This window comes from Chelmon rostratus, chromosome 10, assembly GCF_017976325.1.
Source record: "Chelmon rostratus isolate fCheRos1 chromosome 10, fCheRos1.pri, whole genome shotgun sequence".
Classification (NCBI taxonomy): domain Eukaryota; kingdom Metazoa; phylum Chordata; class Actinopteri; order Chaetodontiformes; family Chaetodontidae; genus Chelmon; species Chelmon rostratus.
Window position 1 is genome coordinate 23,155,677 of NC_055667.1, and position 12,693 is coordinate 23,168,369.

The 12,693-nt window shown below is 41.3% G+C and overlaps 1 protein-coding gene across 1 annotated transcript; it reads right to left on the minus strand.

Moving 5' to 3' along the window:
* Positions 1-435: 435 nt before the first annotated feature.
* cs (citrate synthase) lies at positions 436-12,342 on the minus strand. Its single transcript, XM_041946378.1, has 11 exons — positions 12,187-12,342; positions 9,203-9,253; positions 8,798-8,905; positions 7,924-7,989; positions 7,462-7,593; positions 6,461-6,649; positions 5,981-6,180; positions 4,698-4,827; positions 3,595-3,696; positions 2,635-2,844; positions 436-2,540 (listed from the first exon to the last, which is right to left on the minus strand). The coding sequence occupies exons 1-11, from the start codon at positions 12,235-12,237 to the stop codon at positions 2,370-2,372; spliced, it is 1,410 nt and encodes a 469-aa protein (XP_041802312.1). The 5' UTR covers positions 12,238-12,342; the 3' UTR covers positions 436-2,369.
* Positions 12,343-12,693: the final 351 nt, after the last annotated feature.

Here is a 12,693-nt window from a genome sequence, read left to right on the forward strand (position 1 = left end):
CTCAGGCCCCACCAAACACGTCTCATCACAGATGAAGATACAGAAAAAAATAATGACAAATTTTAATTGCTGCCCAGCAACAGGCACCTAGAGAGGTAATGGTACTGTTAGAAATACTGATTTTGTCTCAGTGTTGCATTCAAAAACTTCTAATTCAATATTCTGATGCTGTGTCCTTAACAGAGACAGAATATGCTCTTCAACTGAGCAGAAGTGTTTTCCTGGGCTGTAACGTCATCCTCACATTACAGACATGACAAGAATTCTCGTAAAAGCCTGAGAGGAATAAATCATCCATCAACTGAGAGGACACGACCTGAACTGTCTTCAGGTCTATATTTCATTGTTCAGAAATACCTGATAATTATGAAGCAAATGGTCCACTTTGTTTTACAGGCAATTTTCTACGTTATTAACAAAATCAGACCAAGAAAGTGTTAATAAAAACCTTTATTGTTTTTCATTTTTTGTTAGGTTTTCCAATATTGGCTCTTCAATGCTTTTCTTGCCCTTTTGACCCATCCAGCCCCATCCCCCAAGTGTTTCTCTGATGAATCCATCTGCAATGAATTCTCCCTGTTATCATGTACAACCTTCATGCTCCTCTACGATCAAAATAACCACGTCTCTTCAACCACATGGTAGAACACGACATTTAACACAAACACGCCTAATAAAGTCAGAGGGAAGGTGGTAGCTGAGTGAACTACTGACTAACACGGCAGAGTGGTTTGAAGAAAAAAAAAAAAAAAAGAAGATGCAAGAGCTTTAACTACACAAAAATGGAGTGCTGACAAACCCAGAGCTTAAGAGCAAGCTTGAAACATTGAAGTGAAACACCTGAAAAACAGCACCTGCTAAGCCCACGGAGATAGGCGAGAAATCGTGTATATACAAGATAGCTGCGGCTTTTCTTTTGTTCGTTGTCAAAATTTCACAGTGACCAGTGGGACTGAACATTACAGCGGGACTGGACACCACTACACTGTTGGTAATCTATATTACTATGGTAATCATTGTGGTTCTTACAAGCAAGTGATCGCACAGAGCTCATACATTCAAGCTATACATATATATACCTATGTACACAAAGTATAAATAAAACCACAAAATGAGAACCCAAAGATTATAGTTTTATACATATTCAACACCAAAAAAACTGTAAAAGGGACACAATCAACCTGGGAGGGTTCTACTGCTACGAATTAGGAAATCCAATCAAGCAAGTGCTCATTTTGGAGTAGTTGATGTTTAAAGCGCTCTCCTGTGGGGATAAAGTAACAAACATACACTCAAATAAGAAAGGACTTCAACAATTACAAAGCCCCCTGACCCTATCCCATGTTTTATCCAAGCTTGCTCTTAAGGATTTACTACAGGCTGCCAATTACAACACCCTTTGCTCAAATCTTAATTATTACTGTCACTGTACATTATTCTTGATTCTCTACCATTCTGAAGACATTTGAGCAGAGAGACCCATTAAAAATAGTAAAGCATGTTCACGAAAAGGAGCGGAGGAAAATAATTTCCCGATAGACAAAACAGTTATTTTGATCATAGAGGTATACAGGTCATGATTAAAAAGAAAAAAAACTACATGTTGGAGAAGAAGAGGATTTAAAGATTTAAAGGGGCAGTATCTTTTAACCGAGTTTCATGTTTTTGAATGTATATCTTGTACAGCTGGTTAATTTTACTTGTGAGGACCTTTTTTCTAAACTGGAGTGTTCATAAATGGGAGTGAAACGCAGGGATTGACTGGGTGGGATGATGTCTGGGAAAATCCCGTAGAAGAAACTAAGTTGAGAGTCTTAATTCGGGGGGAAAAGTCTTTTGCTTGGAGATATCCTGTATAACAAATCACTGCATTAGCCAAAATCAGCAAAGGTTGAGTCAGTTATTAACTTTAGATGTTTAAACAAATACAAAGGAAGTATAATTCACTCCCACAATTCCCTTTGAATGCCACTAACTATTCATAGCGTAGACTCAGTGCCCATTGAGAAACACACAGGCACTGCGCAGGGGAAAATCTTAGCGATGCTGGCAGACTTCTAATGGAACATAGTTTGAGCCTACTGTGGGTTACATGTATGTGTGTCTGAAGTTTTCACCTCTCATGGTCCAAGTATGAAAACATGATGGGAAAACGTGTGAGTAATCAACTGAACACACTTAAACACTAAGGGTGTGATGACTTAAAAAGGCCCTTCTTCTGTAATATGACATTAAAAGCGTACTGTCTCTTTGAATCCCATTGAATCCCTGGGGTTGGAAATGACAGGGGGTCAACTTATGTCTGCTCATTGATATTTCCACCTCCTCCCACCCTTCACACTAACCCCCGGCTCCTTTCAGGTGGTTCTTCAGCCTGACTTGGCTCCCACCAGTGTCATCAGTCCATCTGTGCTCATGGACTTGGGGCGCTCCAAGGGGAAGCCCAGGGCTCTACTCCACACCAGCTGAGCCAGCACACCGAGGGCTCGGGACACACCGAACAGCACAGTGTAGTAATTCATCTCAGTCATTCCATAGTACTGCACAGGGAGGAGACAGACAGGCATGTCAGAATCTGTATCTACAACCATAAGATGGCAAATATGTGATTAAAAGCCACCACGTGGGTCTTACCTGCAGCAGCACTCCACTGTGGGCGTCGACATTGGGCCAGGGGTTCTTGGCCTTACCCTGCTCCAGGAGCACGTTGGGCACAATCTTATAAAGCTGGGCAACCAACTTAAACATGGGGTCGCTGGGCAGGTGCTTCAGGGCAAACTCACGCTGGCAGGTGTAACGTGGATCAGTCTTCCTCAGGACAGCGTGGCCATAGCCTGGCACAACCTGTGAAGACAGAGGACAAATGACCCTCAACTTCAGATCTGTGCTGAGATCTTGCAACTCCTACCACTTGTAATCTTTGCATAACAATTTTTGTTGTTGAGTGTTTATTAAAAAAAGACACAAGCTATGTCCAGTAAGTAAGAACACACAGAATTTGGTTGGAGTTTCATGCAAAGTTAATTTGCTTTGTTACAATTCAGGAGGTAATTTGATACAATTGTTTGTTTGTTCACATTACAAAATGTGCTACCTCTAGAGTTTGCCATCAGAGTTGGGCTCTGAATGGTGCATAGCACTATTCACTTGCATGACAATTGACATGATGAGATAGCTGTACCAACGTGAAATACCGTCCCAACAGACAATGCACGAGCCAGTTGTTTCAGATGGTAGAGTTTGAGCGGAGGCGAGCTGAGACTGCCCTCTTGGCAATCTTGGCCTGCTTGTTTTACCCTCCCATCTGAGTATGATTGCTGTGTTCAGATATGCCCAAACAAACTGAAGCTGGAGGGTTTCACCTCCTCCTTGAAACAGCTGGTCAACGTGAGATAGGTGTGAATACAACCAAAGGCTTTTAAAAGGCAAAGACCCCAACCATCATTTGTAATTGAGGAGCAAAGCCATCCTTTAAAAAAGAAAAAATGATCCCTGACATCCCTACCAGGTTTATCCAGAAATGACGAAATGTGAGCACCAAGAATGAGTTCATAATGATTCCTAGAACTGGTTGAAGAAGTGGTGTGTCTTTACCCTTCCAGACTTGAGTGTGTTCCAGATGTAATCCCTCATCCTCTCATCAGACACTTCTCCGCCCATCTCCTTCTGCAAGGCAGTCAGCCACACCAGCACCTCCTGTGAGAGGCAGAAGAAAACACACCTTGATGAGTTGTGACTGAACTTCCAAACCGTGTACAGTGTAAACAGCAAAAAAATAAAATGAAACACAGCAGGGGAGTGTAGCAGTAGCACTCTCTTCTGGTTGTGTTCTGGGAATTTTAAATGCTGGCATCACATTTGAAAGAAGCCTGAAGTCATTTTACTATAAAACTCTGGCAATGTGTCAAAATCGCCAGTTTGTGAGCAAACTAGGAATTAAATGAGAGCAAAAACTGTCATCTTGAATGCTCATTAGCAGGAGTTGCTTGTGTGTGCTGTCACAACCGTCTAAAATACACAGCCAAATCATACGACTAGTAATACAGCTAATAATACCAATACAAATAATTAGCTAATAACAGAACAGACAGTAAAATTTATGGAAGGTAGAACAGGGCACTTTGACAACTCATGGGTTTACTGAAGCAGGAGTGAGCTGCCCCAGCCACTGGCAAACAAGTCGTGGAGATTAACAGTCATTCAGCTCCAAATTAAGTTTCATAATTCAGCACGCAGGCAGCGTGAATTCAGTGAGAACTGCATTCTTTTTCCTGTGTGTTATTTTCATCCTCTGTGCTGTTTACCTGCCGTGTTTAGTTGTGCCACAGTAGTGAGGAGAGAAAAAATAAATAAATCAAACCTGAACTGTCATTGAATTGTTGTGTGAAGAGTTTCAAAAGGCTTCACCGCAGACATTGACTTGTCATAGTGAGACAAGCACAGGTGCTACGAACATTAACAATGGCTCCATTCTGTTCATGCGTCCCAGTTAGCCAGAGTGCACACCACCAGAACTGAACACTGAAGCAGCTAAATGGATCCATCCATCATCAAATTTATTATACCTGTGTTTTTCCTACAGTGACACTACTGGAGGTGTCCCAGTGAACTCTGCCTTACACAAATCTTTCAAACCAAAACTGCATCTCTACCACATATGACAATGCAGTGAAATTAATGGTTTGCTTGGTACAAACCTGATTAGCCAGGCCATGCAGAGGACCAGCCAGACCATTCATGGCAGCGGCGAAGGCCAGGTATGGGTCAGACAGGGCGCTACCCACCAAGTGGCTGGTGTGGGCACTGACATTGCCTCCTTCGTGGTCACTGTAAGATTACAAAAAAAAAAAAAATTACCGTACAAATCAAAAGCTGTCGTTCACTACACTACAACAGTGTCTGTTGGACACTGCTTTCCAATCAGTGACTGACGTGGGCAAGGTGGCCATTCACCTACTCTTCATTTCTGAACAGTATCTGTGCACTCCTCCATGTGCAGTTTGCATATGAAATATATTCACCAGTGAGGACTGACAACACTCTATATATACCTTTACTCTGATAGTGTGTCATTTTGATTGCACATGCCCTGCTTGGTGCACAGGTTTGATGCCTAAACAAACTACAGGGTGTGTAAAATAATACCATACAGTGTTTATTAAATGAACCTATTTGAACTCATGTGGTTAGCAGCCATTTCAGGATAGCAGAGCTGTTGTCTGTGTAGAACAGCAGCAGTTGCACCACACAAATGTGTGCATTAGTGAGGATACTCCTGTGAACTTTGGCTGACATGCCCATACACGTACATGGCATGACTAAACAATCAAGACCAATGTACCTTCAAGCAAGGCGCTTTGAGTTAATGAACAATCTCACACTAAATGTTTAAAGGTCTAAACCTAGATGACTTTTCCACATTAGGTCTGAGCTAACCTTTGGGGCTCTAGAAAAGACAGAAGGGTTAAAGGAGGGGACACATTCTGCACATTATTTTAGGCTTAAGTGTTATGTTTCAGTCAAACCAATTAATAGTTTAATTTCCTTGTGAAATTCTGGATATTTCATGCCTTTATCAGTCTTATCTTTTGATATTAAACCCTGATTCCAGAAAAGCTGAGACGCTGTGTAAAATGTAAATAAAACTAGAATTCAGTCATTAGCAAACTGTTTACTGACAACAGTTGCACGGTTGTTAGAAGTGTTTCATGTGAACATGTTATGCCTTTATATTCTCTTTTATGTTAAAATCCATAAATAGGATTAATTATTAATTAATCTTAGTCCTTGGGCACAGAAAAAGACCCACTGTTTGAAGTGGTTTCCAATCCTTCAAACACTTCATCTGAGTTCTGCTTCAAGCTTGACGTTTAACTTCCATTAAAATTGCAAAGTGTCACCAGAAACAGAAATAGAGCATAAATCCTGTTTCAAAAATCAAAGCCAGTTTATAATGTGGTAGGCATGTTTCAAGTTGCACCTGTGGATGGTGAGGTAGAGCCTCATTAGCTCAGTGAACTGGGCATCGCTGTAGCCCAGCATGTTGGTGAAGTTGTGGGACCAGTCCAGGTTGGAGTCGATGGCTCCGATACTGCTGCCTTCACGATACAGGTTGCGGTAGATCTTGGCAGCAATGCAGGGCAGCTTGGCAATCAAGTCCATGGAGTCTTCATAGATAAACTAGAGGAACAAGTGTAAAAGGATTTGGAAAGAGAACATGAAACCAGGCCAAAAGTCTACAGCTTTGCTTGCAGTCCTATGAGGCTGTAATGCTCTTAACTCAACAGAAACAACATTGTTGGATTGATGTGAAAATGATTTATTATCTTAGGGCCATGAATTCATTGGCAATCCATCTAACAGTCAACATATTTCACTTTGGGTCAACATTTCCATCCTGGTGCCAATCCACCAGCCTGTTAAGATGAGAGGTTTTGTGTGTATGCAGATGTAAACTCACCTCCCAGTATTTGGACTTGTGGACACCCTCAGAGTAGGCCCGTGCAAAGCTGCTCTCACTGTTCAGGGCTGTGATGGCAGCGCTGAACTGGGACATGGGGTGCAGGTTTGTGGGGAAGTTATCCAACATGGTGACAACGTGAGAGGGAAGTGCTGCTCTCTTTGCCCACTCTTTGGACACCCAGTTCACCTGAAGTAGAAGCACACAATGTAAGAATAGATTAACAATAGATTATGACCCTGTCTGTCAAAATCACGAACAATGACACAATCTAAAGCAACCTGTGCAGGTTTACAGGCTGCTGACAATGCATGCTACAGACACAAGGACGGGCCAGAACTGTTCACTTTACGAGCACGATGAAAAGTTTTTGTTAGGGAGGAAAAAGTTCGATCTAACTTATCCTCCTTAGCTGACTTCTTTGAGTCAATAACATATTGGTTAAAATGAATTATATCATAAAACAAAGGGTAAAGAGGTGAACGCTATTCCTTCACTGAAATGTTGAGATCAGCTAAAAGGAGACTTATCAGTCACACTATCCTCATATCATTGTTCAAGGTGATAGCTGGCAGCAATATAATGCCTCTTCAAGGTACAGACTATCCTTCCAGTTACATAATAACTAAACTAAACCTATTTTTTTTATAAAACTGTGCTCTGCAGTCATACATAACTGACACGTAATACTTCTGCTGCCAAACATTTTGTGATTAATCTTCCCATTATTTTAACAAGACAATAGTAATTGTTCTCCTCACATATTATCAAATTCCTCTTTAAATTGATCAGAAGCAAATATCTCATCCTCATCCACATTTATTATTCTGCAGGACTATTTCATTTTGAAAATGCTGAAACGGTGTGGAGAGATTCTGCCAAAATCCGACAAGCAGTGTCACTGACAGATGGATGGAGAGAATGAACAGCTGCACAGCCCTGCCTCATTATAACTCTATTGTACTAAATCTTTGCCGCTTCAGCGCTTCTGTCCCACTCACCTGCTCCTCAGTGGGCACCTGTCCTGTGACCAGCAACCAGAAGAGGCCCTCAGGCAGCGGCTCCTGACCTCCTGGAGCTTTAGGCAGCAACTTCTGGCACTCTGGAATGCTGTAGCCCCGGAAGCGGATGCCCTATGTATCACAGGAGAGAGAGAGGAAGTGAATACACATATTTAAATTATCCTGAAATGCCCCATCAAGTGAGTGTTCGCTAGCTGCCAACATGAGCTCTAGCACTACCAATGAATGTGGTTGATTCAATATCTCGTTCCATGTGCTGGCCTGCTAACGATATATATGAGCGCAATTTCACTCTGACACTGAAAGAGCTCAGCTTCAGTAAGAAAGCAATCAAGGGAAGTGCCTATGAGGCAGGCTAATCTCCAAAAGGCCAGAGGTGTTCAAATGATAAAACCACTTCAATAATCACAATACTCAGTGGCACTTTCAAGCCATACTGACCTCCTCAGGATCCAATACAGAGGTCTCGTACACCAGACCCTTCATCCCTCTCATACCGCCATAGACCTGTGGATGAAAAAAAAAAAAAAGCATTCAGAGACATTACATAATGAAAACTGTCTTGCTAAGGCCATATATACAGTTGTGTGTTTCGGTAACAACAATTATATAACACTGGACCTTTGCAGCCATAATCTACTGACTGCATTGACTGACTGACTAAAACGCAACAATGTCAATTTTGATAATCAATTGCTGGCAACTGTTTTTTTAGAAAGACAGGAAGAAATAACCTAAATCTTATATAAGTTCCATATGTAATACCATGCAGTGCTTTAAGAAAATGAACTTAATTACTAATAATAAACAGGTTTACATATCATAGACAGGCCAAAGCTAAATGCTAACTTCTTGTTGTTGAAAGGCAATAGAACCATGTCATGATCTTAGAGAACTCCAAAAATCCCCATGGCTACAAACCAGATGTCAGAGGTGATAAACACGATGATGCGGTTGTTACACTAGTGTGTGCGTGAGTTGACAAATGGGAGCAGCGCGAGTTGGCAGTGGCAGTAGAGGTTTGAGTGAGTCAGCTAAAAAGTCTCTGTTGGCAGGAAACAGTCCAGCTCCATGTTGTGACCTCGGAGGGAGATGACCGAACTGTGATACCTGACACAGTAAATAAGGCTGGGCAGGCCGAGACGGATTAGGTGAGGCCAATGTGCCATAGCTAATCTAATCATGGTTGAAGGCCTACAATCTAAATTAATATAGTGGCTTTCTTTGTCATTGGTTTGTGGTTCTCATTCTATTCTGATCCCTTGGTACATGCAACATCCAGTTTATTTTGTCCAGCATGTGACGAGTTACTCACCATGTCAACAGTAACCTGTCCTATGTTGGTTTTGCCATACTGTTGTTTAAAGTTCTTGATCCTGGTCTGTTCTTTAGGGATAAGGTCTGCCAGAACATCCTTCAGATTCTGCAAAAACACAACATTTAAGTCAGTCATGCCCTTGATCAAACATCTAATCTATACAACACATTCCTCTCATGTGAACTGGAGTTAATTAAACAGACTATATGTAAACATTTGAATGAAAGATATTGATCTGTGGCTCCTCAACGGTCAGCTTGTTCTATTAATACCCACAACAACACAGCGCTAAAACCGGTGCCTTTTCCAAATGCTGCACAAAGATTACCACTTCAACCACAGAATAATGGTGTGGGAAAGAGAAGTAAGAGGACAACATTGAAGTGACCAGGGTGTACTTACTGTTGCTGATGCGCTGGCATTTCTGGCAGCCACAAGGAAGTAAGTGGCATTCTGTACAATAGACAAAAAAATAATAAGATTTGGATTATAAGTGGCACAACCACAAAGCCTAATAAAAAATTTAAAAGGCACAGCGGCATTTCAAGCCAGCCGATATCTGCTAAACTGAGACAACCTTGCAGCAGCTCAAAATATTCTGGACAACTGATTTCTTAATATCTTAGGATCAAATCAACATAGAGAACTGCAGTGCTTTTTGTTGATGGTCTTCCAGTTTACATGTACGGACTGAGTAAAGCAAGATAGACTTTTAATCAATCATCCATAAGTAATCATTTCTGAGTATTTAGAAACATTTACAGACCAAAGAATTTTCCAGTTTTAACATTATAATTACAGTTTCTGTCTGACTATTTTACACTGAGCCACGACTGTAAGCATTTACCCACGAGTACATGATTGGGGTTAATGCAAAAAATTAATCAAGGATATCAATTAATCCTCTCCCCTCTGCCTAAGGGTGATTGGGCAGATCACTACAAACAGCTGCAACAGATAGCTATGCTGGTGAGGACTATTCCTTCCTATCTATTAACAAACTGAAGTCTTGTAACAGATTGACAATGAAGGTGTTCCAGACACGTATTGCTCCGCTTCTAGTGAACAGTACAGTGTGTGCCATTAAAAAAAAAAAAAAAAACAGGCCATACAATCGCCAATCTACAATATCAGAATGTAACCCTGGATTGGTTGAGTGTGACTAGTCTGTTATTTACCTCTCAGGACATGAAAGGAAAGAGTTTTTATATTGTAATTGGAGGGCCTTGTGATGGACTTGCACAGCTAGCTTGCTGTAAGATGACGTTAAAAATAGAAAAACAACCAGTTTTGGCATGACTGAGATAAATATTCAAATACAACCTGGTGATTTTATCTTGGCAGTCATGAAATGTTGTCAGGTATTTGCACAGATAAGCTATGACATGGTTAAAGGAAAAAATATCACATGTTAGACTGAGACACCAAACATTTCTCTATAAATTAATGGTGCTTGGGTTCTTAAGCCTTTAACTGTTGTTGGAACTGGGACAAGACTAGAGGATGTAGGAGAGATTTAAAAAACTATTGGCCCTGGTTATGAAAGTGTTTGGTGGCTAGTAATCTTGTTGGAAGCTCAGTGACAGTAGTGACAAGCTGAGCCTGCTGCTGCTCACTGCTGAAACAGGACTCCTCTGTCATCTTATTAAAATCATCAATGGTAGAGGGAGGAGTCTAGGGGACAGCTGGCTCTGCTCCCAAATGGGATCCCCTTCCCATAACCACAACTGTTGAGAGTAGATAAAAGACTGATAGGGCTCACCGAAACAAAAGGTAGGATCTTGCGTCACTACACACACTCTACACAGCTGAGAGATTACGTAACAGCTCAGGGTCTTAAATATAGAGAGCCAGTTTCACTCAGTCACTCTCAGCTTCCTGCCTGGGAGAAAGGTTAATGTAACTGCACTGGACAGAAGGGTACTGGAGCCAGCTCAGAGGATCTGATTACACAAAATGATTTATTCATCAGTGACCTAACATTTTGTTAAGTAAACAAAAATAAACATAAACTGGCTTGAGGGGGAAACTTTGTTGTAGCAAAGACAACAAAGCCTGAGTCAGTTAAAGACACCTTAACTTTCTTTGTGCAGTAGTAGATGTAGTTTTGGCATTTTAAAGTTTTGACCGTTAATCAATCTAGTGATAGGCGATATGAAAGTCAGTTTTCTCTTCTTAAAAAAACTGAAATCACCTGAAGCAAGAAACTGTTATGACACCACCACATGTATTCTGTTCTTGCTCTCTTTACTGTCAATCACATGATTATCAGTCATATTTCAAGGGCAAAAGATTGTACGGTCCAAGAATGATAACTCTCCTGAACAAAGACTACAAATGATAAGCAAGAAATTGTGAGTGTGACATGGGTGACCTCATCGCCTCTACATATTTCGAATGACTAGACTGACAGGGACAAAATACTCCCCAGTCTGTACAGAGTTCAAGCAAGGACACCCTTTTGACAATGATTACTTGCTTGAGAGTTGGGGGCATCTTGTAGGTTGTTGAGAGTTCTTCAGCAGTGGATGACAGGAATTGATATGAGGGTCATTAAGTGTGCATAGTCGGGTCAGTGGAGTAAGACAGTAGCATGGAGGGCAACATACTTCACTAGTGGCAGGTGGCCTGGCCAAAGGCATACTAAACCAGGTGGTATAATGATGACATTACAACTACAGCAATTCTTATGTTCTAATCACATGCTGAACTGATAAGATCTGTCAACCGAGAATACACGTTTTAAACTGGTGTTGGACGTCAGGACACAGTAAAGACTTGTTTCTTGCAGTATTATATAATTTTTGCATTTTGAAGATAACACCTAATATTATCAGGACTTCATACAGTGAGGTGACATTAGATAACTGGCTGAAATCTAGACGTGAAGGTCAACGGGAGTGGGGAAGAAACACAAAGTTGAGTCTAAAAGCAGTCATATTGCATATGTAACGGATCATAAATAATTATTTTTTGTTAATTATAAAGAAACGGGACAAGAGAAGCCGTCTCACCAAGTCAACAAGGTCTATTCACTGCTGGTTACAGAAACATGTCAGGCGTTGACAATACCAGGCCAACGTAGATAGCAACGGTTCCTATGCTAACGTTAGCTAACAAGACACAAGTTCACAAACAATTTAACTCCAACGTTTCGACAACCCTATATAAAACAGTGAGAAATAAAGGCTACTCTTAAAAACATTCACATTGTTTCAGCAATTACTTGCCACGCTCTTGGCCAACAGCATTTCACAATGCGGTTAGCTATGCTATGCTAGCTAACGTTGACTAGTTTGCCATTACGTCGTTAGCCGGCTAATCTAACGTTAGCACCTTTCACAGTTGTGATAAAGTGGCATCGAGGCCGTTTCTACTTCTCTTACCTTTGAATTGAGCAGTTTGGGTGCTAGCCTGCTGACCGTCAGAAAGGACATTGTGTCTGTGTAGAAGTGTTATATCCACTTGTTCTTTACAACTAAGGAAGCCGCTGCCAGTGCACCGCGGAGTTGGTTGAAGGTGCCCCTCCAGAAAGCAGAAGGTTGAAGAGGGATTCTGGCCCGCACGCAGCAGCATTGTTGATTGGACGATTGGCTGGATCGGTTCAATGGCGTATATGTATTTGATTGGTTAGAGGGCCATTTGGTGTACGCTGATTGGACAGATGCCCACCCTCTGACTATGACGACAACTGAAGATAAGGGTCTGTTCAAGAACAAACTTGAATAAATGATCTCCATTCGTCTGTTCGTTTGAAGAGAGACTATCATGATACGATTGACAGCCCGTTTCGCCCTTGTCTGGATAATCTAACAAGGATTCTCCCCTACACTAATCTTTATGTATCAGATTGAAGTACACGTGCTCCGTCTGCACTGGTGCAGTTAAAGGAC

Coding starts and splice junctions, on each gene's coding strand:
- cs (XM_041946378.1), bottom strand. CDS start 12,237: ATGTCCTTTCTGACGGTCAGCAGGCTAGCACCCAAACTGCTCAATTCA. Junction 8,906..9,202: donor ATGCCAGCGCATCAGCAACA/GTAAGTACACCC, acceptor GTGTTTTTGCAG/AATCTGAAGGATGTTCTGGC. Junction 4,828..5,980: donor CTCTACCTCACCATCCACAG/GTGCAACTTGAA, acceptor GTAATCTTACAG/TGACCACGAAGGAGGCAATG.